This window comes from Arvicola amphibius, chromosome 9 (assembly GCF_903992535.2).
Source record: "Arvicola amphibius chromosome 9, mArvAmp1.2, whole genome shotgun sequence".
NCBI lineage: Eukaryota > Metazoa > Chordata > Mammalia > Rodentia > Cricetidae > Arvicola > Arvicola amphibius.
In genome coordinates this window covers 58,959,447-58,987,313 of record NC_052055.2, presented here as the reverse complement: position 1 = coordinate 58,987,313, position 27,867 = coordinate 58,959,447, and the positions used below count along the sequence as shown (strand labels likewise).

At 43.8% G+C, this 27,867-nt stretch overlaps 1 protein-coding gene and 1 non-coding gene across 2 annotated transcripts; one reads left to right on the top strand and one right to left on the bottom strand.

Annotated features, from left to right (window-relative positions):
- Window positions 1–64: 64 nt before the first annotated feature.
- On the bottom strand, window positions 65–23,238 carry Tmprss12 (transmembrane serine protease 12). Its single transcript, XM_038341162.1, has 5 exons — window positions 23,073–23,238; window positions 22,141–22,336; window positions 18,071–18,339; window positions 2,414–2,556; window positions 65–316 (listed from the first exon to the last, which is right to left on the bottom strand). The coding sequence occupies exons 1-5, from the start codon at window positions 23,236–23,238 to the stop codon at window positions 65–67; spliced, it is 1,026 nt and encodes a 341-aa protein (XP_038197090.1).
- LOC119824154 lies at window positions 8,108–8,209 on the top strand. The gene has a single exon (XR_005287074.1). It is a non-coding gene; the product is annotated as a U6 spliceosomal RNA (small nuclear RNA).
- Window positions 23,239–27,867: the final 4,629 nt, after the last annotated feature.

Genomic DNA, 27,867 nt, shown 5'->3' with positions numbered 1-27,867 from the left:
CACGGAAGAACAATCTCCTTGTGTAGAACACAGCAGAGACAGACTGACAGTCTGCAGTGTCTCTTTATGTCACTCCTAGAAGGATGACAGGGCCTAAAGCCACGAGGATCTGGCCCAGCACCACGTCTGCATGGTACACTCGAATAGTACTGCCCCGTGAGAAATGGTCTGTGAGCCACTGCTGGAAGAAGGCCGGGCCACTGTAGACACCGGGAAAATGTCTCCGGCCACAGCCATGGCCGTAACTGGTGATGCCCATCACAAAGTATCTCCTGTATTCCGGTAAATAGCACATGAGTGGGCCGCCGCTGTCGCCCTGTTGAAATCCAAGGTGGTTTTATCATTCCTTATGCTGAGACAACTCAGTTACACTACACCTGTTTCTGTGACTATTCCTGCTCATTACACTCCAAGGATAGCACGGGTTTTCTGGTTTTCCTTCAGGCAGTAGCTCACTACACTTCACATCAGAATGAAGGGCAGGGAGCCGGTGCTTTGCTGAGACAGCCCCAGGCCACACACATTTCTAATATTAATACAATTCACATATAATACAATGCTCTGGGGAGCCGGGACACTTTCAGTCTAATGTTCAACTTACACAAGAGGCGCTTCACTGGAGGATCAAGTCATCTGCATGGTTGTGGATGAAACCGTTTGGATTTCACAGTTCTTGGGAGAAATATAATTTAGAAAGTATACAAAAGACTGAAAACAACACTGTTTTTAGAATTTTTACTTGGCTTTACCATTGTGTGGGAAAGGCCTCTTTTCAAAAGTGAGGAAAGTGTGTGCTGTTAGCTACCTAGAGAAGCACACATTGTCGTCCACAGGGGAAGGACTGGTTCTGAGTGTTGACAGTTCTTCATACTGGCAGGCACTGAATGAATATTGAAATCATTGTTTTTAATGATTTGTTAGGAAATGCAATTCATTTAAACCAAATGTTTCATTGTTTCATTCACAGAGACGTTTAAGGAAAAGAACAGGGGAAACATGAAGCTGAGACTAAGAGAATGTGAGAGAGCAGAACGTCTCTGTGCATGTCCAGGGCTGGCGGCTCTGGTCTGTGCATGTCCAGGGCTGGCGGCTCTGGTCTGTGCATGTCCAGAGCTGGCGGCTCCAGGAGCGGTAACGAGCACAAGAAGCCAAGCACATGTCTCTCGGGGCACAATGTGCACTCAGCACTTGAGAGGTTCAGTTTCCAAGATGAAAAGAGAAAAAGTTGGAAAAGAAAAGGAAAGAAGGAAATCAGATTTCGTAAAAATTGGAAACTTATGTTTCAAATAATATCCTTCACACACAAATAGCTGGGTGTAGGGGCTGCACGCCTCTAATCCCAGCACTCAGAAGGCAGAAGCAGACAGATCTGTATGAGTTCTAGGCCAGCCAAAGCTACACAGTGAGATCCTCCTTAAAAAAACAAGACAGTAACAACAAACGAGAAATACAGATCAGGGATAGAACCGGGTCTAACATCCCCAGTGTAAAATAACAATGACCAGACATATGTATGGAGGTCAGAGGTCAATGTCAGGTGTGTTCTTCAAATGTCATTGCAAATGTGTAGATATCAGAGGGCAACCTCAGCTCAGTCTTCCCTCCTGCTGGCCTGAGGCAGAGTCTCTTGTTGTACTACTGTCTACAAGGCCTGCAGGCTTCTGGGGACTCCCCTGTCTGTTTCCCATCTCCTTGAAGGAGCATTGGGTTTACATGCCTGTAACATGTCCTGCTATTTTTGTGGGTTCTGAGGCCCTGACCTCCATCCTTCTGCTTTCACAGCAAGCACTTGGCTGAGCTGTGTCTCCAGCCCTGACATATGGTTCTTAACGGGGAAGGGTTCTTCAGTGACACGGAAAGCCCTAGAGCTGGACCTGAGGGGATGCTCACACACCTCTAAAACACGCACTCACTTATATACTGTAAAGGGGTGTGTGGGTGCATTGTGCTTCTGGGTGACAATAAAAAAGCAAGAAAAAGAAGGCTGGAGAGGAGGCTCAGTGCTTAAGAGCACTGGCTGCTCTTACAGAGGAGCAGGGTTCAATTCCCAGCACCCCTATGGCAGCTCACAACTGTCTGTAACTCCAGTTCCAGGGAATCTGATGCTATCTTTTGGCCTCCTCAGGCACTAGGCACTACAAACACAAACAGAAAACTTCAGGCAAGACACTGAAACACATAAAATAAGACAAGAGTTTAAACCAGGGAGAAGAGGAGCAGGAGGAGGGCAGAGTCAAGGGGGTGTGGCCTGCACTTGAGCCTGATAGGAATAGAACCAAGAAATCCCATCCAAGGTTTGGATTGTTGGAGGAGGGAGAAAAGAGAGGAATTTTTCCATTAGCCTAATAGTTAAGAGCTCCGTTCAGGTTCCTCCCTGGCTTTAGATGAGCCCTCAGAGGGTATCTGGTCTTACCCTGCATGTGTCAAAGGTCCCATTCTCGTGACCTGCACAGAACGAGGTGCTAGGGATCACTCCTCCGTAGCTCCTCTCAGAATTACAGACCTCTCGAGAAATGAAGTGCACTTTCGCTTCTTGTAGGATGCTTGTACCATTGCCTGCCAGCAGAAGAATGAGCAAAACGCTTTACGTCTTAATAATTGCAGGCATTGTTACAGTGATTCAAAGGTCCATGTGTAGTCCAAGGGTGGTGACCCACACACATAATTTTTGCACTCTGGAGACTGAGGCAGGAAGATGGCTACTGGGTCAAGGTTAGCCTGCGCCACAGAGTGAGACTCAGACTCAAGAACTAAGAATGAACAGCGGCCAGCGGTGTGTAGCTAGCTACTTGGTGGAGGAGAGCTTGCCAAGCCCACATAGAGCCCTGGGTTCGGTCCCCAGCACTGCATGAGCCATGAGTGGTGGTGATACCTGCCTGTGATTCCAGCACAAGGAGGGAGAAGCAGGACCACAAGTTCAAGGCCATCCTCAGCTAGTGAGTTTTAGGCCTGCCTGGGCTACATGAGATTTTGTCTTAAAAAATAAGGCGTGTGAAAAATTGAAGTATGAGTGTTTAATGAGGCCTCACTGGTTTCCTTAGTAAAGGAACAGATTGAATGGCTACATTAAATGTTATCTTTGTATTATTGAACCAAGGTCTGTTTTCCCTAATGCCCCAGGCACTCATAATTGCTCATCTGCTTTGTCTATGGTTTGCCCATTCAATGCCTTTCACTATATAAATGGAGCTGTAGACTATACTGCATTTTCTGTCTGGCTTATTTCATTTAGAATAATGTTGATTTATGTGCCAGGATTCTATCCCTTTGTGTAGTTTAATAACTTTACATTGCTTGAAATTACTAAAAAATAAGAAGTTTGGAGAGATGGCTCAGGGTTAAGAGCACTTACTGCTCTTGCAAAGGACCCAAGTTTGATTCCCACACCCATATTAGGTGGCTCCCAATCTCCTGTAACGCCAGCCCCAGGGGATTTGAGACTTTCTTTTGTTCTCCTGGGGCACTGCTAACACATGCACACACACACACACACACACACACACACACACACACACACACCTCCACACATATATAATTAAAATAATAAAACAAATAAATGCTGGGCACAGTGGTACATACTTTAATCCTGGTACTTAGAAGGCAGAGGCGGGCAGACCTCTATAAGTTCCAAGCCAACCTGTTCTGCGAGGTAGGTTCCAGAACGCTAGGGCTATGTAGAGAGACCCTGTCTCCAAACAAAATAAAAATAACAAAAAGCTGGGCATGGTGGTGCATGCTCTTTAAAAAAAAGTAAATAACATACTTTAATCCCAGCATTTGGAAGGCAGAGGCAGGCGGATCTAAATTCAAGGCCAGTCTGATTTACAGACTATATTGTGAGACTCTATCTCAAAACCAAAATAAAATCAATGACTGTCCTGTGTTTGGTTTACTCAGTCATGAGCTGGTGAGCCTCTGTGGTGTCTCCCATCTTCCTGCTATTCTGAAATCACTATAAATGTTTACTGACAGGTTCTTGTGTGGACATGCACATTCTTTTTTTTTTTTTTTTTTTTTGGTTTTTCGAGACAGGGTTTCTCTGCAGCTTTAGAGCCTGTCCTGGAGCTAGCTCTTGTAGACCAGGCTGGCCTCGAACTCACAGAGATCCGCCTGCCTCTGCCTCCCGAGTGCTGGGATTAAAGGCGTGCGCCACCACCGCCCGGCCTGCACATTCATTTTTAGGGTACATCTTGAAGTTGGATCACTTTTTGAGGAACTCCCAAACTGTATTCCAAAGCAACCTCCCCATTTTCTGGTCCCAGCGGCAATGTAGCAGGACTCCAATTTCTTCAGTTCCTCTCTGGTCCTTATTTTCCAACATTTTGCTATCAATCCATGTGTGTCATTGAATTCACTTTTGTTTACATTTTGTGGTGCTAGGGAGCTAGGCCAGGCCTGACTCATGCTAAGGACAGGCCCTCTCACTGAGATACATTCCCAGCTCCCAAGTTTTAAAATTGAATTTTCTTAATTTTTGCTAGTACTGAAACATATTTTGTATATATATATATATATATATATATATATATATATAGAGAGAGAGAGAGAGAGAGAGAGAGAGACCTGATACACACACACACACACACACACACACACACACATCTTATACCTGGTCATTTCATTAAACTCTGTTGATTCCAAAGATTTTATTTTTATGTGTATGGATTTTTGTTTGCATGTATAATGTATACCATGTGTATGCACTACCTAAGGAGGCCAGAAGAGAATTATAGTTACGGTTGTGGGCCACCATGTGGACACCGGGAACCAAATCCAGGTCCTCTGGAAGGACAGCCAGTGATCTTAAACACTGAGCCATCTCTCCAGCACTGGTTTTTGATTTCATCAAAAGCATGCTCAAGGAGAATTTTATTAGCATTTAAGAGAAAAATCATAACAGATTAGGTAAAATCCAGGTGGCAGGAGGGATGCAAGAAATTTCCATGCCTGCTAAATCAGCTCGTTAAGAGACGGTCCACAAGGCTGGGGGTTAATGAGCAGAGAAAAGGACCTGCAAAGGCCTGGTTTCCCTTTGTTTTGTTCTTTGAGATGGGATCTCTTATATTCCGGTCTGGTCTTATATGTGGCCAAGGACAGTCTTGACCTTCTGATCCCTGTGGTTCTACCTCCCTAGCACCAGGACCACAGGCCTGCATCTCACAGTTTATTTAGGGCTGGCGTTTGAATGCAGGACTTTGAGCAAGCTGGGCAAACATTCTACCAACTGGGCTAGAGCCCATACAATGCCAATAGACTTAGAGCCTGCTTTAGTGTATATGACTAACCTGTGGCTTCATTGTTGACGGCACTTAGTAGCTACCTGCTGGGTGTCTGGGCTGTTTCCAGTGTGGTTTGCTAATGGTGCTGTGATGAGAATTCCTCTGGCAGTTTCTCCTCTGATAGCTGCCCAAGAGCGGCTCATACAGCAATGTGTTCTACATGATAGGTACATTCAAATTTTGAAGAAACTGCCAAAACTAGATGTGATAGCACACTTCTGTAATCCCAGTACTTGAGAAGCTGAGGCAGGGGGATCATGGTGAATTTGAAGACAGTTTGGTCTACATAGCAAGTGTCACTCTAGCCTGGGAGACTCTTACTTCACTGCTCACATCTTTTCACCTTTTACACACACACACACACACACACACACCCGTGCCTTAGCAATGTACGGCTGGTCCAGTTTCTCCAGATCTGTGCCAAAACGTGGTTGTGACCATATTAGCAGACGGGTGCTGACTTCTCATTGTGGCAGCAGTTATGTTGGTATCTTCTAGCACTGGCCGTCTACGTGCCCACTTTGATAAGGCATCTTTTCAAATTATTTATTATGGCATGGCAGCCAGGCTCTCAAGCCATAGGCCACACCTGAAGTGGTCACGTCCCCTTCCAGACTGGCTGTCGCTACCCTAACAAAGGATCAGGATGTTGTTTTGCTCTCTATGTAATTTGGAGGATGCCTAAAAAGAGGTGCTAATTCAGCCTACGTGACAGAGCTGGCATACAGAGCAGGAAGACCAGGGAGCCGTGACAAAATGGGCGTAGAAAGGTGTGGTCAAAGAGGTAGATGTGACAATTCACCTGGTTACCTAGGAAACAGAATGCTGATGTATCTCCCCCTCAGTTTACATTTGGGTTTAAAGGCTGTTTGGAGAATAAATGAGAAGAATTTTTAGGATGTAAACTCAGGATTTCATGAGTGATCACTGAGAATCTCCCTCCTGATAAAGCCATATAAGTTGTGGCTTTATTCCCACGCCTCCACGCCGGTCCAGAGAAATAATTTATGGGCCGGGCTGCCACCGGACCTCGACAAATTATCAGTAAATTCACAACTCAGTCAGTTTTGGCTTTTGTTGTTTTGTTTTGTGTAGTCCTGGCTGTCTTGGAACTCACTCTGTAGACCAGGCCAAACTTGAACTCACAGAGCTCCGTCTGCCTCTGTCTCCCGAGTGCTGGGATTAAAGGTATGCGCCACCGCCCGCTCAGTTACTCTATAGCTCTCACAGGATCTTTGTGTCAAATGTTTTTCTCTCTTAGCTGAAAGCTGATCTTTTCCATTCTCTTAGATGTGTCTTTGGAAGAACATGTATTTTAAGGACCTATTTTTACATGTATAGATGTTTGCCCATATATATGTATGAATGTGCACTACATGTGTGTCTGATGCCTGTGGAGGTCAGAAGAGGACAATGGATTCCCTGGAACTAAGTTGTGATCCAGCATGTGTGTTCTGGGAATTGAACCAGGTCTTCTGCTAGAGCAACAAATACTTTTAATCCCTGAGTCATCTAAGAGCACACATTTTAAATTTTGACAAATTTACATATCACATTTACTCTAAAAAAAAAAAAAACCCAAATCATAAAAAACAAAGGCCAGAGTTAAGAGGGGGGCAGTGCACATGCCCATTGTGTGCTGTGGCAGAGTAGGACATTGGGTGTCCCGCTCTATTGTTCTCTACCTTACTCCTTTGAGACTCACACAGCACTGGGGTTACAGGCATCTGGCGTGTGTGTGTGTGTGTGTGTGTGTGTTTGTATGCACGCACGCATGCACAGGAAAGACAGATATGGAGGAATCAAACCATTAGATGCAGAGGCTTTTTAAAGCAGGGAGGGGCCATAGATATCCCCTTCCGTGGAGCTCTTCCTGGCTTTGTTAGGTTGTCACACAGGTGCTTGCTGTACAGCAAGTGCTCTTACACAGAGTCATTTTCTCAGCCCTAGGTTCTTTTTCTAAGTGCTTTATTCATTTACATTCTACCACCATCCATTTTAAAGACAAGAACTCATTTAGCTCAGGCTGGTCACAAACTGTGTAACTGAGACCAGCCTTGAACTCTTTCTTACCTTCCTGCCCTCACCTCTGAGTGCTGGGATGGCAGACATGGGCTTGCGCCGTTTGCACCCCAGCCGTCTTCCCCTGCAGCCTGTTCCATATTCCTCCTGCTCTGATGCCTGGCAGGTCCTTCAGTTGGATCTTCTGCATCAAACCTTCCTTCTTCATCTGTGCTGACACTGTACTCATCCAGTGAGCGCCAAATAGAGTAGTTATAGTTTTCATTTTTAAAGATTTTATTTGCTGCCTTTGAAACAAGCCTAGTCAATTTAATCACCTATTAAATTACAACTTTTTTTATTCCTTCAAAGAACTAACATGTTTTCTTGATATTCTATATCTAAACAATAATATATGAAGTCCATGAAGGTTTAGTCTATTATTTGCTATTTATTGGCTTCATTATGAAGTGTTTATTTATGTATTTGATGATCTGTGTGCCCTGCCCATCCTTCCCTTCCTCCTACAGCACTGTGGATCACACTGAAGGACTGTGCACGCTAGCACCCTGCCACTGAGCTATATCCCTTGCTCCTTTTCTTTTTCTTTTTTTTTTTTTTTTTTTTTTGGAAGGGAGGCATGAAAATTATTATTTCATATGACATTTTTATTCCAATTATTTATGTGTGCATGTGTGAGTCAGAGCACGCATGTCAGAGTGAGAGGCCAACTGTGAGGGTCAGGTCGTGGTGAGCACTTTACTATAAGCCATCTGACCAGCCTCGTTAATTAAGAGTTAATTTCATGTACTAAAATCGATAGTGGGTGCTCGCTTTGGCAGTATACTAAAATTGGAATGATACAGAGAAGATTAGCAAGGCCCCTGCGCAAGGATGACATGCAAATTCATGAAGCGTTCCATATTTTAAAAAAAATCAATAGTGGGCTACATTGTGACATGGCATGCATGTATATGATCTATTTTGATCATATTCACCCCATCACCCTGTTTTGTCTCCTTCTCCCCATTCCCTTCCCAATTATCCCCCACATTCACTCTTATGTCTCTTTCTTTTGTGACCTAATGAGTCTGTTCGGTTGCTCACGTGGACACCTGACCAGCGGCTACAGCACTGAAGACGTTTCCTCCTCCCTCAGCTCTGGTATTGTGTCCTTCAGGGTTCCTTTCTCATCTCTTTTTTTTAAAGATTTATTTATTTATTATGTATACAACATTCTGCCTCGATGTATGCCCGCACACCAGAGGAGGGCACCAGATCTGTTACAGATGGTTGTGAGCCACCATGTGGTTGCTGGGAATTGAACTCAGGACCTCCGGAAGAGCAGTCAGTGCTCTTAACCTCTGAGCCATTTCTCCAGCCCCCTTTCTTATTTCTTGAATGTTTCCTGAAGACTGTGGTATCTGAACGCTTTAAGGTCTTTTTCTGATGTCTCTTACTCATGGCACCTGATTTCCCTAAGTTTTAATGATTTAAAACAAAACAAAACAACAATCCATTCATTTTCATTAACCTCTATGAAGCAATCCTTTGACGTCTTGGATAGAATTGGAGTTTTATAAATATGACTTGTACTTGATCTGCTGCCTAGGGATAGACAGTGCCATGCTGTTTAAAGTCTCAGCTGGAATCTATGTCTTGGTAGACTTGACATGGTTCAGATTGCAAATCCAGGATACTGATTGTCGTCATCACACATTTTTGAAGAAATATCCACCTCCTCATCCCATTTGGCAGGTTTTCTAACTATTTCAGGGCTTGGAATACAAATATATAATTCTTTGGTTATATTTGGCTCATTTCCCAATAGTTTGTGGCTGATTGTAGCCACAGCATGTTGCATATTATATACACAGGCAGTTATAGCGCAAATTCTAGTTGGTCTTAATAATAAAAATCTGGAGTCAGATACTGGGGCAAAGGCTAAAAGATCAGAGAAGCCAGACCCAACAGAGACTTCTTACCTCTACCGAATCTTCAGATCGAAGGGATAACATCCTGTCTCCGCCTTCCTAGTGCTGGGAATAAAGGTATGTGCCACTGCCTGGCCTCTATGGTTAACTAGTGGCTAGCTCCATCCACTGATCTTCAGGCAAGCTTTATTTGTTAGAGCACAAATAAAATATCACTACATTTCCCCCTTTTTGTCTATAATAAAAAAGGTTATAACTAATATAAGAAAAACTATATACAATAAGTACAATAACTATGTATAATATATACAAGCAATAAAAACTTCAACAATGTCAAGTTCATAAACATGTGACAAATTCAGAGAAAATAATCTATTATCTACCCTATCTTGGTGAGTTCAAAAGGTTGTACCTAATTCACTTTTTTTTTTTGTTTTGTTTTGTTTTTCAAGACAGAGTTTCTCTGTGTAGTCCTGGCTGTCCTGTAACTCACTCTGTAGACCAGGCTGGCCTCGAACTCACAGAGATCCACCTGCATCTGCCTCCCAAGTGCTGGGATTAAAAGGTGTGCACCACCACCACCCAGCCAAAAACTTATGTTATTAAAATATCTTAAATGCCAAGTATTTGAAGACCACCTATATCTTTTTGACTTTGAAAACATACCTAATATGACTACAAGTTCAATTGTAATAGGTTATATATTAATATATCTATTATATATGTAATAGATATAATAATTACTAACTTGCATTTCCTTCTTATCCTAAATAGTTGGTAATAATAACTTTCAAGCATTAGAAACCTGCTTTATATTGTTAAATGAGCTGTATAGGTACAATACCTTGCACAAGTTTAGAAATGTATATACAGTATGTTCCAACAAAAATAATCTTAAATTTGTATCAACATACCAAAATCTATACCAATGTAAAATATTTAAGATGATTAGTTGCTTTTTTGGTTTAAAAGTAGATTCAATAACTTACCTTTTACCTTATCTCTATATTCCCCCTTTTTCTTTTCAGAGTAGATTCAATAATCTACCCTTATATCCTATCATTCATATATATATATATATATATATATATATGTATATATATATCCCTTTTTCTTTTCAAAAAAGAACTCTAAATCTAATCTCCTTTTAACTTTTTTTCTGACCATTACCAATAACAACTTGAAACCAACCACTCTAAAGGATGACAAATATCCATAACCATGGAATGACCACAAACCACCCACTTGGGAATGTCAGGGTTGTGTTCTTAAATTTGCTTCCTGGTGTCTGGTGACGGCATCTTTAGGGTTAACTGTCAAATCCTGGGAGAGGTAGGCATATCGTTTGTTGTTCAATCTCTGAATGATGGGGAAGTGCAGGGCTTGTCTCAAATCCTGGCTTGAGTAGTGTGTGAGGCTGGATCATCTCAGCTAATCACCTTCAAAAGGTCCTGAGCAGTTTTTAGTCCAAAGTCGGTCTTTAGATGGTGTTTTTCAGCCAAGTGGTGTTATCAAAGTCCCAGCAAAATCGTCACTGTGTAATCTCATCATCTTTTTGAGCCTTCAGAGGTTATCAGATCAGATTATTCCTTTTCTTGGTAATTTTTCCAGGTAGTTCTCCCTTCTTCTTTGGATGCTTACTTGTCTAAAAGTCTTAAAATTCCTCAAGATGGCTGTTTTTATTTTTGTTGAAAGACAAAAACAAAACTCTCCCCAACTCTAACTTTGGGGAGTTTCCTTTATGGCAAGTTATATCTAATCAAATGAAAAGCATTTATTAGTCTTATAAATTAGTTTAGATTGGTGACACTGGTTAATGAACTCACCTGTTCTAATCAAGAGGTCTCTTTTGTTCTGGTTTCTCCTGAAATTTTTGTTCCATCTGCTAAACTGTTCTATTATCCAGAGCAGTATGGTTTCTTAGAATAGGCATTAAGTCCTTTAATTGCTCTGGGAAGGAGTTTCCTCCATGATGACAGGAAATGACTGAACCAGATTTGACATGAGGGCCTGTGAGAGCCCCCCCCAGGTGTTTCCCAGTGACAAAGGGTCACCTTGACTGTCCCTTGTTGAGCTACATTCACTAGTCCAATGCCTGCCCTTGCCACACCTTCTGCATACTCTAGAAGTGAAGTGTTCTATTTGGATTATGCTTAGAAAAAACATTGTTTCTAGGAACACCTGTTTACAATCCCTTTTTAGGTGACTTTGTTTACTACAATTGAAACACCTGATATTTCAGTTTTCTTCAGACCTCTGGAAATCACCTCTCCTATCCAAGTATCATCACAGTCATGAGATTCAATATTGACTGCATCTCAGGTTCACTCCTCCAAGAGTGCTAATCTTGCTTTTAATGGCCTAATTACCCTTTTGCATAGAGAATTGGCATTTTCAAAAGCCAGAAATTCAATTATTATTTGTCTAGCATCTGAGTTTGGTATCATTTTATTTACTGTTGAAGTCAATCTTTGTAAGAAATCAGTGAAGGTTTCTTTTGGGTCCTGTATACCTTTAGTAAATGACCCAGTTTAATTTCCTACTTCTTCAGTTCTATCCCAAGCATTCAAAGCTGATTACATGCAACTAAAACACATCAGAACTGTCACTGTGTGTGCATGTGCACATGTGCTTACATATGGAGTCAGTCTTCTCCTCAACCGAGTGGATCCCAAAGATCAAACTCAGACCATCAGGCTTGAGGGCAAGCACCCTTTCCCACTAAACCATCTTACTGACCCCACAAATAAAACTTTATTGAACCTCAGCAGGGCAGTGGTGGCGCATGCCTTTAATCCCAGCACTTGGGAGGCAGAGGCAGGCGGATCTCTGTGAGTTCAAGGCCAGCCCTGTCTACAAGAGCTAGCTCCAGGTCAGGCTCAAAAGCTACAGAGAAACTCTGTCTCAAAAAAACCAAAAACCAAAAACAAACAAACTTTATTGAACCCCTTTGAGTATAACACTGTGGGTATTTGTCTTTATTTCTCTCATTTTTTGGTTCTTATTTTTGCTTTTTTTTTTTGTTTTTGAGACATGGTTTCTGTCCGGACCTCGCTCTTTAGACCAGGCTAGCCTTGAACTCACAGAGATACACCTGCTTCTGCCCAGATACATATGTAAAATTATCTTTTTTTTTCTTTTTTCTTTTTTTGGTTTTTCGAGACAGGGTTTCTCTGCAGCTTTTTTAGAGCCTGTCCTGGAACTAGCTCTTGTAGACCAGGCTGGCCTCGAACTCACAGAGATCCGCCTGCCTCTGCCTCCCGAGTGCTGGGATTAAAGGCGTGCGCCACCACCGCCCGGCGTAAAATTATCTTTGTACTCCTAAGATAATTTGTATATTGATACAAATTCAAATTATATTTGTTATATTGAATATGCTCCTATTTATGTCTACAATGTTTGTGCACCTATTCAAAATTATTTTGTCATATTGTATGCATGCATGTTTCTACCTCTGCCTAAGATATTTTGTATATTGATGCAATTTTAGGATATGTTTATCATATTGCACTATATATTTCTACCTCTGATCAATATACTTATATATATTGTTTACATTTTGGGGTCATTGTCTTCTTTTGATGCACATCTGTTTAAAGATTATTTATTTTTATAATGTAAAGCCTAGCCTTTGAGATATATAGGTATTAAGAATTATAGGTCAATAGTCACCCATGTTTGTCATACTTATAGTTAGACTATGTAAGTTAGAGTATTCAGGTTCTCTAGATACACAGAGATTGTATTCCAGATAGATATGTAATCTTCAAACACTTCAAAGAACCATAGAATATGGCATTTAAGTAACTCAGGATTCTATTGACATGAGACACGACTGCTCCTAGCAGCACTGATCTATTCCCCAGAGAATGTTGAACACCGAAGACACTCCACTTGGAGCTTGTTTTCTTCTTGACGAAACTGGCCTTTGGGCAAAAGAACTGTCCTTGCCTTGACTACTGACAATATGCACACTGTCCAAACTGGACAAGCAGGATACAAGCAAAAATGACTGTCAAACCTTGCCAAGATAGGGTAGAACAGTCTTTTGAATTTTCCTGCCTCTGAAAATGGTCTGTCAGATACTCTAGGACAAAGTTGGTTACCCCAACCTTACAAATGAGACTTTGGATGATTGCCCAGGTAGCCAGCTATCTCTGTCATTTCTTACCCCTTTTGGAAGTTGCTTGTTTGTACTTCCTGCTTACTCAGGTTAACATTACTTTCCTTCTCAAGTCTCTGATGGGGTTGAAGACTAGACAGTCATAGCTACTTTCCTCTCATAACTTAGCCAAGACATTTTACTACAAGACTTAAGACTCCTCAGGATAGTACAACTATTGAAATAATCTGCTAATTAGCTTAGAATAGACATTTAGTATGTTTCTTGCTTGATATTGTTCATGTTGGTTATAATTCTGTTTTTGTATGCTTTTGCCTTTTCTTTCTCTTGAACAATACTTGATATTTGTTTTTAAAGTATATAGTTTTGTTTTATGTTTAGAATCCTCTTATTTAGACAAAAGGGAGAGGTGTTATGGGAATTCATTCAGCCAATGGCCTTCTGGATACCAGTCCATGATGGCGTGGTCAGGAAGTATGCTAGTCCTTTCCCTCTCACTTGGTTGGTCAGAGTTCAGTTCGTAGTTGCCAGTACCCACAGAGCAGAGGAACGCAGCACCTTTCTTACTGAGTGCTCTCCAATAAACATTTGGTATCCTTTATTACAGGCTCTTGTGGACCTCCTTAATGATGCTACATTTTGATTGGGCTTAAAGCAGTGTGCCAGTACTGCCCAGCTCATTTTTTTTGTAGGACAGGGTTGTGCTCTGCTGCTGAATACTGTGGCACAAGTTGTGACCTCAGCAAGGAGGGGCTGGGCTAGAAGGATGGAGTACTGGCTGGCTTGGGCTTCCTAGTGAGACCTGTCACAGTATTGAGACCTTCCCTATTTGGTCCTGTGTATTTACGGTCGCTACCTCTTCTAGTGGATTGAACCTTTTATTATTATAAAATATTCCTCAAAAATATTCTTCAGCATTCTGATCGTTTTATTTGACCTGGTCTAATTTATAATATTAATGAAACCATTCCTGCTTGCTTTTCCATTCTAGATTTTATTTTTATTACTATTTTACACATATGGGTGTTTTGCCTGCATATATATTTGTATACCATGTGCATAAAGTTCTCATGGAGGCTAGAGAGGGCATCAGATTCCTCAGAAACTGGAGTTACAGACAGTTGTGAGCTGCCATGTGGGTGGTGGGACTTGAGCCTGGGTCCTCTGAAAAACCAGCCAGTGCTCTTTACTAGGCTATCTCCCTGGGTCCCAGATTTTTTTTTTAGGTTACTATTTTTCCATTGTCTCTCACATAACTATATAGTCTCTGGGGCTATAAGATAGAGTACTGTTCATTACAGAACTTCTCTGAGGATACGTTTTCTCCTGCAAGGTGGTGGACTGCATGTGTACCAAAACATGAACCAGGTGTAACGGTGCTTCCAATCTTCCTGTCATATCTGAACTGTGCTGTGGCTGTGGCAACTCCATGCTGTTATGAGTCATGGGGCTCCAGCTTTATGGGCATCTCTCCCTGATCAGGTCGGCTCTTTGTTTTCCCTGGAGTCCAGAAAACCACTAGAATCAGTGCTCCGTTTAGCTTGGCAAACACTCTCAAGCTTAGCATTACCTCTGTGCTCCAGTTTCCCTCCCAAGTTCCTATCTCCACTGGGCTCCATCCATTTAAAATTTCTTGTTATTGTGGGCTAGGGTATGTGCACACCACAGTGCAGGAGTGGAAAGCAGAGGTCAGCTTTATGGAGTCAGTTCTCTCCCCAAACTCAGCCCGTCAAGTTTGCTTCACCCACTGGAGCCATCTTGCCTGTCCCGTATGCTCCATTCCTGCCCTATGCATCCTTCCTGCTGGGTGGGAAGGCTCAGGTATGTTTGTGGTTTCCATGTTGGAATACCAGCTTTATCTGAACTGTCTGATGGTGTCACTGCTCCTCTTGCAGATCATGTAGCTATATGGCCCTGTGATGGGTCACACAATAGAGAGGAGACGAGGTAAGACTGAGGCCGACTTAAAGCCCAATGACATGTGCTTGGCTGACTGCATGTAGTAGTTAGCTGTGTAACTCAGGGTATGAATGTAATCTCCTTAATCTTCACCATATTCACTCATGTTATAGTACATTTCAGAGTATGGCTGTCCTGGAACTCACTTTGTAGACCACGCAGGCCTAGAACTCACAGAGATTCCCCCCACTTCCTCTGCCTCCCAAGTGCTGGGATTAAAGGCACATGCCATCACTGCCTGGCAAGTGTTGAGTATTTTATTAAGTCTCTAGTCATGAATGAATGGGAACTACTCTTATATTGTTACTTTACAATAACTGTTAAAAATTCATTTGGATGATCATGTTCTTTTTTGGTTAGTTTTGTTTGTTTATTTTCGAGAAAGGGTTCTCTATGTAGTCCTGGCTAACCTGGTGTTTGCTAAGTAGACCAGTCTAACCTTGAACTCACAGAGATCTCAATGCTTCTGTCTCTCAAGTTCTGGGATTAAAAATGTATGCTATCTGGTCAGTGCCCATGCTCTGTGAGTTAGAACATGGCAAGGCTGGAATTTAGGACTACGACTCTATTGTGCATGTTCTTTTCCTATACTACATTGCTTTCCTTAGCTTCCTTCAAAAGTGCTCAAGAAAAACAGTAATTTACAAAGTTTTTCCCCAAACCATCTCTTTACTGTCTAAATAATCACAAATAAAAACCAGATGTGGTGGTGCACATCTTTTCAGGTCTGGGTCATCTTATTCAGTGACTGTTTCTGAGAAACGGTCTCACTAAGGACATGGCTGTCCTGGAACTCACTACATAGTCCAGGGTGGCCTTGAACTCCTAGAGATCCACTTGCCTCTATCTTGCAGCTGCAGGGATTAAAGGCATTTGCCACCACTGCCCAGCCTCAAAGCCATCTTTGACAACATGGTAAACTCAAGGCCAGTCTGCGTTACTTGAGTCCCTGTCTTTAAAAAAAATAAAAAATAAAATCCATACTTGCTGGCTCACGTGCAATGGAAAACAAATCTCAGTGCTTGATCTCATATGCTCCAAACTGGTCTATAATGCTCTCAAGAATAAGTCGTTTGCTAGTTAAAGGCAGAATAAGGCCCGAGAATCACAAAGACAAATTTGAGTCCTAGCTACTGCTTGATAAAGGAGCATGGACGGAGTGATAGGGGAGAATGGGGGCGGGAGGTATTGAGACAGGAGTTCATATAGCCTAGGCAAGCCTTGAGTTCATTCTTTTTTTAAAAAAATATTTATTTATTATGTATACAATATTCTATCTGTGTGTATGCCTGCAGGCCAGAAGAGGGCACCAGACCTCATTACAGATGGTTGTGAGCCACCATGTGGTTGCTGGAAATTGAACTCAGGACCTTTGGAAGAGCAGGCAATGCTCTTAACCACTGAGCCATCTCTCCAGCCCAAGTTCATTCTTATATAGCTGAGGATGACCTGGAACTTCTGATCCTCTTGCCTCCAATCACATGGGCTCTGGGATCACACATGTTGGCCACTGTTTCCATAAAGTCTCAGTTCTTGACACCCGTGTTCTCTGTGCTGGGTTTATCAATGTGACACATACCTGACCCACCTGGGAAGAACTCCCAGTTAAAGAGCTCCCTGTATCAGGCTGGCCTGTGGCAAGACTGGATGTTTTCTTGATTAGTGATTGATGTGGAAGGGCCTGCCCACTGTGGATGGTGCCACCTTCTGGCACTGGCCCTGAGTGGAATAAGAAAGCAACCTGAAGTAGATATGGTGGTACACACCTTTAATCTCAGCGCTTAGGAGGCAGATGCCGGTGGATTCCTGTGAGTTCAAAGCCAGCCTGACCTACATAGAGAGCTCCAGGACAGCCAGAGCTCTGTAGAAAGACTGCCTCAAACAAACAAACAAAGAAAAAAAATCAAGCAAACAAGAAAGCAGGTTCGGGAAGCCATGGGCACAAGTCAGCATGCAGTCTTCCTTCATGGTTGCCGCCTGCCTGACTTCAGTTCATAGTAGACTGTGATGGGGACATGTAAGCCAAATAAGTCCTTCCTCCTCCCCACACTGCTTTGATCGTGGGGCTTAGCACAGCATTAGAAACTGAACTAGGACAACCTTAAACTACTGGCCTGTCAAACAGAATGGCGGCAGCAGGATATGAGGGGGAGGAGCCTGAGACACACACATGCTGTATCTCCGCAAGCATGCTGCTCTCCGCCAGGGAGAACAGTTAGTGACTCCATGGGTGATATGACCCCATGCAGCCTCCTGCTCAATCCTGCACAGGACATTAGTTGAGAAGGAAACTATCAGTCCCAGGAAGCCCAAACTTCGGATTCAAGGGGGCATTTCTGTCACAGTTCTCTCATCAACTCTGAGTCCTGGGCTGCAGAAACGCCAACTGTCACCCTAACGTCTGCGATTAGTTCAAGTATCTTTGGTGTTTATGATCAGGCTCCTCTATATTTCTGCTTATGCAGGAAATTTCTCTCTCCATAAGGAATAAAAAAGTAAAAATTTTCTTTTTCATGGATTATAAAACTCAGTATTTTAGCTTTTGGGTAAAAAGGTAAAATAAAGAAATAACACATAAAATGGGGCAAAACTTAATGCTGGACTGCTTCCTAAGTGCGTGCAAAGCACTAAATTTGATCCTTAGCACAATCAGTCAACTACTCAATCACTTGAAAGAAATATACACAAGGATATTAATACATAAGCGGATTTCCCTCCCTCTGCCAATAACCAGGAAGGTGTGTATGTATCAACTGAGTTCAGACTGTAATTACCTTCTTCTTTGGTTCTTCCCCAGCCACTTATAAAACACTCTGTGTTTTGGTCCAGTTTTTGGAAAACACCAAAAGGTAGGCAAATAGGCTGAATATAGTCATTATACCTCACAGCTTTCCTTAGACGGAACAGCGCGATATCATTTACGAAAGTTTCCAGAATGAAGTCTGGTCGGATGATGATTGCTACTACTTGAATATTCCTGATGTGGGAGCGGCGCCGGGAGAGGTCATTGGTTCCAATCACTGCTCTCCACTTGAGAGGGTCACTGAAAGAAAGCAGACAGGTTCACTTCAACTCTTTCCCTTGATTTTCCACCAGGTTGGGGTTCTTTATATTGGCCTGATAACTAAGTTTTAAGTGTTTTTCCACGTGACACAAGTATAAAATAAAAGCACAAATGTCACGATGCAACACAGGGGAGAAAGCTGAGCGGGATCAGAACACAAGAACTCCATGGCTAACCAGGACAGTGTCTCTTACTAGCAGACAGATGCCTGGATTAGTCAACATACAGTTTTGAGACAGCAAGCTGTTTGGAAAGAAAACGAAATCACTGAAACAGGACAAACCACCGACGTAAACTCCAAATGGATTAAAAATTTAGAACTCTATTAAATCAAGAGTTGCTGTCTTCAAGAGACAGGCAGGTGACAGAGCTGGGATTTGCCTTCAAATAACCGTACAGCAAGGCAAGGAGTTCAGCTCTGCAGAGTTTGGGCTCAGTACACATAAGGCACATGTGGGAGGGGCACAAGAGGACACAGGAGTGAATACATGATATACATGTATGAAAATGTCATCATTAAATTATGTATAATTAATACGTGCCAATAAAAATCATTAAAAAGTAAGTTTAAAACTTGAATTGTGTGATAAGCACATAGAAAAAACATTTCCTCTGCTTTTATACTTTTTCAAAGATTTATTTTTATTTTATATGTTATGAGTGTTTTGCATGTTATATGTTTACATGTTATATATGTTTGTGCACCACATATGTGCCCAATGCCCAAGAATGCCAAAAGAAGCTGGGCAGTGGCTGCGCATGCCTTCAATCCCAGCACTTGGGAGGCAGAGGCAGGCAGATCTCTGAGTTCAAGGCCAGCCTGGCATAGAGTGAGTTCAGGACAGCCAGGGCTACACAGGAAAGCCCTGTCTCAAAACAAAACAAAACAAAACAAAAAGGCCAAAGGAGGGAATAAGATTCCCTGAATGGGGAATTAGAGGTGGTTGTAAGTTGCATTGTTGTTAGGGGCCGGGTGGGTGCTAGGAATCAAATCAAACCCAGGTCCTCTGGAAGAGCAGACAGTGATTTTAACCACCGAGCCATTTCTTGAATCCCTAATTTTTAAAAATATACTAATACTAGAATAAAGCATTTTGATTTTAGCATTAGAATTGAGAAAATTGAACCAAAAAGAAAACAGGTAAATACACAGCACTGCCATATGAAAGGTTTTTTCTGAGACAGAGGTTTACCACGTTTATTAGTTACTTGTCTCCCTGCTGGGATAAATACTCCAATAGAGGAGCATGGTGGAGAAGGCTTGCTCAGGCTCACAGTCCTGGCACAGTCCATCCTGGCAGGAGGGCAGGGAGGCGGGGCTTCAGGTGGCCACACACTGCATCAGGAAGCAGAGGGCAGTAAACACTAGAGCCTAGCTCCTATTCTCCTTGGTATTCCGTCTAAGAAAGAAATGGTGCCTCCTTCAGTTAGGGAGGGTACCACCTAAATAATCTACTCTAGATAATTTCTGACATGCATGCCTAAAGGCTAAGTATAAAAGAAAATAATTAAATGAGAGATGAGAGAAAACTAAATCCTAATGGTCTGCTGTGGAATAATCCTCTGTACACTGTAAGTATATATTACTCTCATTAGTTAATAAAGAAGCTAATTGGCCTATAGCAAGGCAGGATAAAGTTAGGTGGGGACAATCAACCTGAGGATACTGGAATGAAGAGGGGTGGAAAGAGAGAGTCGCCGCCGGGAGATGCAGAAAGAGCAAGATAGGCATGTCATACTGAGAAAGGGTACCAAGCCACATGATAAAGCAGAGATAAGAAATATGGGTTGATTTAAGAATTAGCTATTGGCTGAGTATTTGTAATTAATATTGAGTCACCGTGTTGGTTATTTGAGAAACAGCCGCAGCACAAGAAAACTCTGCCTACAATGGTCATTTCTACCAGGGTGGAAGCTGGCATCACAGGAAAAGCTGTGGTTCTGCCCTGTGATAGACACCGAAACCATCCAACCACACATGGCTGGTGGCTGTGTGACTCAGAACTGGAACACTCACCTGGCATGTGTAAGCCTTAGATTCGGCCCCCAGTATCAGAAAACAGCGACCCTCTGCCTTCTGCTAGAAGAACCCATCTATATGCTTGGACAAGAAAACGTGATTTACCCACTTTGTCCTCTAGGGGTCCTGACCCAATGCATGACCCAAACCCCTTATCCACAGTTCTGAGCAAAGGACAGAACATTAATGAACCCAAGTGCTGGCCTCCTTTTGTGGAGCAGCTGCAACTCCGCCGCCAGCAGAGGCCACCAGAGCTGCAGCCTGAGGAGACAAATTCTGTTCCCACAGGCATCGATTCTTTCAAAGCTGCTCAGAGAATTTATCTAAATCTCTGTCCTGCTAAAGAACTCACGACTCAAAGGTTGAGGTAGAATCCTGCTTCCCAGAGAGGCTGAAGAACAAGCAGCTGACCTAGCTCACTGTGTCCTTGCCTCTCCCAATGAGTTCTTATCCCTCCTTATAAACCCTTCTCCACCTGGCTCTTCCTTACTACTTCCTGTCAGCTAGTTGCTGATGCAGCCTCCAGACTGCAGGTGAATTTTATTTAATTAACTCATCTTTGCATCATTAAGCAAATGTTCCAGAGCATAAACAAAAGTAACACACCTTAAAATAACATTCTGCAACACCAGGGAGTATTGCTTCATCTAAAACGAAGAGCTAGGCAGTGCCAATCAGATAATTCATTATACAAGTTGATGAGAAAGTTACCTAGCAATAGGAGCTAAAACTGAAAGATTAGTACGTAGAATGAAGGGCTCTAAAGGATCAGGGGAAGCTGGTGTTATGAGGAATTTAGCAGAAGAGGAAAAGGGCAGAAAAAAAATAAAACAGCAGCACTGTGGTACACACACACACACACACACACACACACACACACACACACCTGCTCACTAGTATCTTGGAAGTGATGCTGCTGAGCTAGAGAGATGACTCAGGGGCTAAGAGCAATTACTGCTCTTGCAGGGGACCTGGGTTCTGCTTCCAGCATCCTCATGCTGGCTCACAATCATCTATAATTCCAGTTCCAGGGAAACTGATGCCCTCTCTGGCCTCCTTGGGCACCAGGGACACACAGTACAAAAAAGTACATATATACAAAGCACTCATAGGCATAAAAATAGTTTTAGGAAAAGAAAAGAGACACTTTCACGGAAAGTCCGTCATAATTGTCCTATTCCATAGGCTCACTGGGTTGGGCATGGAATTAGCCTTTAAATTATGTTTGGGTCACAGAAATCATATGAAAACAGAATTTTATGACATGGTGCAAATGAGGCCCAAGAATCTCTTCCAGAGTTCAAATAATAAAAGATTAAGTCTGACCTGTCTTGTTTTTATGCAACCCTTGAACAAAGTATGTTTTATAGATACACATATATGTACGGTTTTACAGGACCACAGCAACAGTCACTTAATTATGTATTTTCCACTTACATATGGTTACTTTCATGCTAAGTAATGTAACAAACTATATGGCCTGCAAACCCTATGAGGTATCCATGGAAAAGTTGCCAATGTGTGATTTAGAGAATTCATTTCTTATGAGTTCGAGGCCAGCCTGGTCTACAGAGCCCAGACAGGCTCCAAAGCTACACCTGTCTCGAAAAACAAAAAACAAAAGCAACAACAAAAAGAATTCATCTCAGCAAATGCACTGTCATCTACATAATTCTATATAACTACTGGTAGACATGCTACTCCACCATTTCAGACTGTCCCTAGGAGCAGAGAACGGGAGCGGCGCTCTGGATACCTACCTAGCCTCTTTAGTGCAGTGCGCGGCGGTGAGGACCCACCTGTCTCTCACCAAGGCACCACCACATATATGCACAAAAAAATCGCCGTCTTGAACCTGCAGGCTAACGAGCCACGGCCAGGCGCCAGCAGCAGCTCGCGTACCTCCTATGATCCGAGACCCTTCCAGTGCACCCCTAAGTGGTGCTATTCCACAACCTAAAAACAAAGCAATACATTATTTGAAGTAAACACCCACATTTTGTGTTATTTCCTAACGTGGATACATTAACACAATCATTTTTCTCTTCAGACACTGATAAAGCAAGCCAAATCTGAGGCAAGCTGAACTTTCCGATGGCAAATGCATTAAGACAAACACGCCATACTTGACTACTTAGTAACACAGAAACAAGTTTCTCTGGCCAAGCTCTTTCCTTTGTGGGACAGAGACTGGGAGAGCCTCAGACCCCGCGGCACTGCACCGTTGCCTTTATTTCTCTGTGTAGCCCTGGCGGTCTTGGAACCTTGTAGACCAGTGGTGTTACACGCTTGTGATCCCATTCAACAGGATCAGACAGGAAGAAACCAGTCTCAACAGTGAGCGTGCGTGCGTGTGTGTGTACGGGAAGCTTCAGGCTTAGTGGCTGGGGATACGTAGCTCAGTGGTTTATAAATAAGCTCCTGGCTCAATTTCTGACATAAAACAAAAGTTGTGCTTGATTAAGAGACACAAGCTATGTATTTCCTGCCATTTAACCGGTTGAACAATTCTCAGCTGCACCCTGAACAGGTCACCTAACAGCCCTTTGGGCCATGAACACTCAGACATTAATTAAGCGCCGAACGTTTTCGGCGCTGGCAACGCTACCGAGGGTCTGGGAGCCGCTGAGCTCTGTCTCTGGGGTGAGGCGGGGAGGACAGTGGGAGAGCCTCGCCCGTGACCAGATACTGCCCTTCGTGAAGAGCTCTTCCTCTTCCGGGGCCCCGGCCTCCGGCCCTGGCTTGCTGGCCTGTTCCTGCGCCGGGGTGGGGCCATCCCTGTGGGGCGTGTGGAGCTTGGAGAACACGAGGGCGCCGCCCAGGCACAGCAGCGCGGCCCTCAGCGCCCACGGCCCCATGGCGCCCGCAGGCCCCAAGATGGCGGCGGCGCCCGAGGCCCGCGCGCGCGGTGCCTGCCGGTCATTGCCCCACACAGGCGAGGCCGCCCGGGCCCTGCCGCCGACCGGAGGACTTCCGGAGTGCTGCCGGCTCGGGGAGGCCACGGGGGCGCCTGAAGGAAGCCGGCGAAGGAGCAGCCGAGCGGAGCATGTGGGGTTGACTCGGAGACGGTAAAGCCCGGGGCGGGTGCGCAGCCATCACGGCTTTGAAGCAGTTTGCCGCCAGCACCTCCGGAGAGACCGGCAGGGGCGCGGGAGGGAAGGGAGGCCTCCCCACGGTGAAGTCCCTCCGCCGCGGCCGAGACCACAGCTGTGGCAGACACCGCGGGGGTGGCTGGCGGCCCAAGGCCCTGGCCGGTCCACCAGACCTGGAAGACAGACAAGACGTCCTCCTCAGCCCCAGGACCCAGCAACGCCCCACTCGCGCTCCGCGGGCCCCGGAGCACTCCCACTCACGCTCCACAGGCCGGAACACACCTACACATGGTCACATGCTTCATACAGCCACAGATGCCCACAATAAGTCGAAATTTAATATTAAAAAACTTTGATGTGGGGGCTGGAGAGATGGCTCAGAGGTTAAGGACACTGACTGTTCTTCCAGAGGTCCTGAGTTCAATTCCCAGCAACCACAGCAACCACATGGTGGCTAACAACCATCTACAATGAGATCTGGTGCCCTGTATTGTATTCATAATAAATAAAATCTTTAAAAAAAACTTTGATGTGAAGGTTGACTATGTATAAGTAATATTCCTTTTAAGTGGGAGTATCTAAAATAAAACCATTAAAATGGCAGTGAATCATGCTTACGCCCTAAGCATATATGACCTTTTTGTGTTTCCCAACTACAAACCTAGAAGTTCCTAGGAATCTCAAAAGAAACCCATTTACAGTGAAAGGCATGTCTTAACCCCATTGTGCAGCCCTTGTGGTCCATTGTTTATCTTTTTTTAAAAGATTTATTCATTTTCATTTTGTGTGTATCTATAAGTAGAACTGGACTTATGGATGGCCATGAGCCACTATGTGGGTGCTGGGAACTGAACCTAGATAGATCTTCCAGAGAGCAGTCATTGATCTGAGCCATCTCTCCAACCCCATGCTTATCTTTAAAAAAAGAAAGAAAATGACATTTTATTTTTGTGTGTGCATGTAGTGAACACATACATGTCTATACATGTGTGAAGGCCAGTAGGATGGCTGTCAGGGATGGCTCTCCATCATATGGTCCTGGAGACTAAACTCAGATCAGCCCTGGTACCAAGCGCCTTCTCTCACTGAAACCATGTTGGGGACGCCAGTTGTTGTGGAATGTTACTTTAACTAGGCAAATACGTGTTGCATTTGTTTATGCTGCATTTATGTAAAGAGTGTGCTGCTGTTTCACCTGGCCTGCCTAAGGCACCTGATTGGTCTAGATAAAAAGCTGAACCACCAGTACCTAGGCAGTAGATGGGTGGGGGCTGGAGGGCAGAGAGAATAATGAGGAGAGAGAGAGAGACAGACAGAGACAGAGAAGACAGAGAGAGACAGAGAGAGAGAGAGGCAGAGAGAGACAGAGAGAGAGAGAGGGCAGAAGAGAGGGAGACACTTGAAGCCAACCAGCCAAGCCACCAGCCAGACTTGGAAGAAGCAGGAAAAGTAGGTCATACTGAATGAAAGAAAAGTAAAAAGCCCCAAGGCAAAACATGAAGAGAAACAAGTTAATTTAAGTTATATAAAGAGCTAGTGAGACAAGCATAAGATAGGCTGAGCACCCAATAAACTAATATTAAGTTCTGTGTCATGATTTGGGGCTGGCATTTCGAGAAAGCCTGCTACACCCAGCCACAGTTTATCAGAATTACATCCTAACCAAGGTACCTTTGGAGCCACCCTATAATTTCACCTATCATTAAAGGGAGAAGAGTTTCTTGGCAACCCTTGATTTTGTAATGAGAGCCACCAAAATTGTTTGTGGAATTAACCACTGCCGTGGCGCTCACAAGGTTCTCCTTTGAAAAGCCCCTACCCTCTTCCCCCAGTGTCTCTACCTCCTGTGGCTTAATTTTGTTTTCTCTTTTTTTTTCAAGACAGGGTTTCTCTGTGTAGTACTAACTGTCCTGGAACTCGCTCTGTAGACCAGGCTGGCCTTGAACTCATAGAGATCTGTCTGCCACTGCCTCCAAGTGCTGGGATTAAAGGCGTGTGCAACCACACCTGGCAATATGTGTGTGTGTGTGTGTGTGTGTGTGTGTGTGATGTGCTTGTCTGTGTGTGCGCCAGGTTCATATAGTGACCATAGAAGCCATAAGAAGGTGCCAGACTCCCTGGATTAAGAAGTGCTCTTAATCACTGAACCATCTCTCTCATGCTTAAATTTATGTTAGAAATCTATTTTTACTTGATTTTACTGAGACACAGTCTCACTATGTCTTAAGGTTGGCCTTGAACTTGGCATGTGGATCAGGATGGCTTTGATGCACCTGCTTCCCAAGTGCACCACTGTACCCAGCAGAATCTTTTTTATAATAAATTCTAGTCTCCTTGATTACTGGCTGATCCCAAAGTTCTTGCCTGGAGCAAATTCAAGGATGCAGCTTTCTGCTAGTAGAGGCCCCTGAAGGATGGTGATCTCAGCTGGCCAGCTCCATGCTGGGCTGTGGTCCCCGAAGGACAGGGACCTCAGCTGCCCACTCATACTGCTGTAGTGCTGGTGACAAGGCTGAACCGATAGAGTCACATTTAAGGCCTCTCTCCCCACAAGCCAGCTAGATCCTTGCCTTCTGAGAGGCTTTGGGGACACATTCCTTGACATTCCAGTCACCTTAAGGAAGGCCTTTAAATAGCCCTGGCTAACCCACTGAACAAGTTAGTACTACCTTATGCAATATAAGTGGGCTTTTTTTTTTTCTTTTCCTTCCTTCCCTCTTCTTTCTCTTTCCTTTTTTTGTTAAAACAGAGTCCTCATGTGCCCACCAGGCTGGCTTTTTGAGTTCCTCAACCAATACAGGCATGAGCTATTCTACCAGTCTGTGCTGGTGATGCAGCCCAGGGCTTTGTACATACAAGGGAAGCCAGTGCTGTGCTAACTGAGTCAAGCCCCAGGGACTCATGCACTTAAATTTTTATTTTATTTCATGTGCACAGATATTTCGCCTGTATTTGTATCTTTCATACCTATGGCCCATGGAGGCCAGAAGAGGGCATCAGAATCCGTGGAACTGGGAACAGGGAGTTGTAGCTACCCTGTAGGTGCTGGGAATCGAACCGGTCCTCTGGAAAGTGCTGCTAGTGCTCTTAACTGCTGAGCTACGTCTCCAGTCTCTCATGCTCCTAACTTAACTTGAGTGGGGGCTGAGGAGATAGTTCAGTGATTAAAGCACTGGCTGCTCCTTTCAGAGGACCTGGGTTCAATTCCCAGCACCCACATGGCAGGCTCACAACTGTCTGTAACTCCAGTTCCAGGGGATTCTGACACCTCCACACTAATGCACATAAAACAGAGTTAAATTTTTTTAAAAAAATTGGTTTAATTTGCAGGCAAATGGATGGCTCTAGGGAAAAAAACAAATAAAACATTGAGTGAAGTAACTGAGACCCAGAAAGACAAATATAGTATGTACTCACTCAGAAGTGGTTTTTAGACATAAAACAAAGAAAAGCCAGCCTACAGTTTCACAACCCCAGAGAACCTGGGCAAACAAAGAGGGACCCTAAGAGACACTTACATAGCTCTACCTCGGAAGGAGGAAAAAGACAAGATGGGAGGATGGGAGTCACAGGAGAGCATAGAAGGGGAGAGGGGAGGAAGGGACGGGAGTGGAAGAAAAATATATAGCTCAATAAATAACAAAAATAGTTTAAAAAAAAACAGTCTTGAGTGAAGACAGCTTGCTTGCCTAGTAAACATCGCTGAATAAGTTTCCAGCGTTTTAAACGATTGATGTCTGACATTCAGTTTACAGGTTTTGTCATTCCTATCTGAGCTATGCTGAGCCCTGCCATGCTCGCCCCATAAGGTCAGGAATAAAAGGAGTGCTATGGGCGGGTGGGGACAGTTCTGGGTGGCTTGGCCTTTTGGCAGAGAGATGGGGAGGGGCCAGTGCAAAGACGCAAGGCCAGCTGCACTGCCCTTGCGCATCCTATCCAGGCCAGAGATGGGTGGCGCAGCGGGTAAAGGAGCAAATTATTTGGGTTAGGTGCTAAGCTTGAGTCAGTGAGTGGAAGTGGGCACTTGTATTGTGGAGCTCTAGAGTCCAACACCGAGGAGGAGTCTGCCCCCAGAGACCACCTCTCACACCACAGCCGATGCAAAAGCATGAAGATTTTATTAGTTCTGTCAATGACAGGGTCCCTCAGCATTCGGGAAGCGAGGAGACCCCGACTAGCTGGTACAGGCTACTTTTAAAGGAAAAAGGCCATAGAAAGCAAGGAGGGGGGGGGGTTGTGATTGGCTTATTCGAAAGGGCTATTACCAATAATTGGCTGGGAGAGCTGTTGCCAGATTCAGATGAGAGTAAGAGGTCATTTTTGACCCCGTTTCCCAGGGGACTGAATCAAAACATACGTATATGGGGTAATGGTTCAGGACACTGAGTACGTGCA

Bases quoted from the DNA above. Each gene is read 5' to 3' on its own strand.
- Tmprss12 (XM_038341162.1), bottom strand. From the start codon at position 23,238: ATGGGGCCGTGGGCGCTGAGGGCCGCGCTGCTGTGCCTGGGCGGCGCC. The intron at 2,557-18,070 runs GTAATTACAGTC...TTCTGCTGGCAG, and splicing joins GGGAAGAACCAAAGAAGAAG to GCAATGGTACAAGCATCCTA. The intron at 317-2,413 runs GTAAGACCAGAT...GGATTTCAACAG, and splicing joins GGACCTTTGACACATGCAGG to GGCGACAGCGGCGGCCCACT.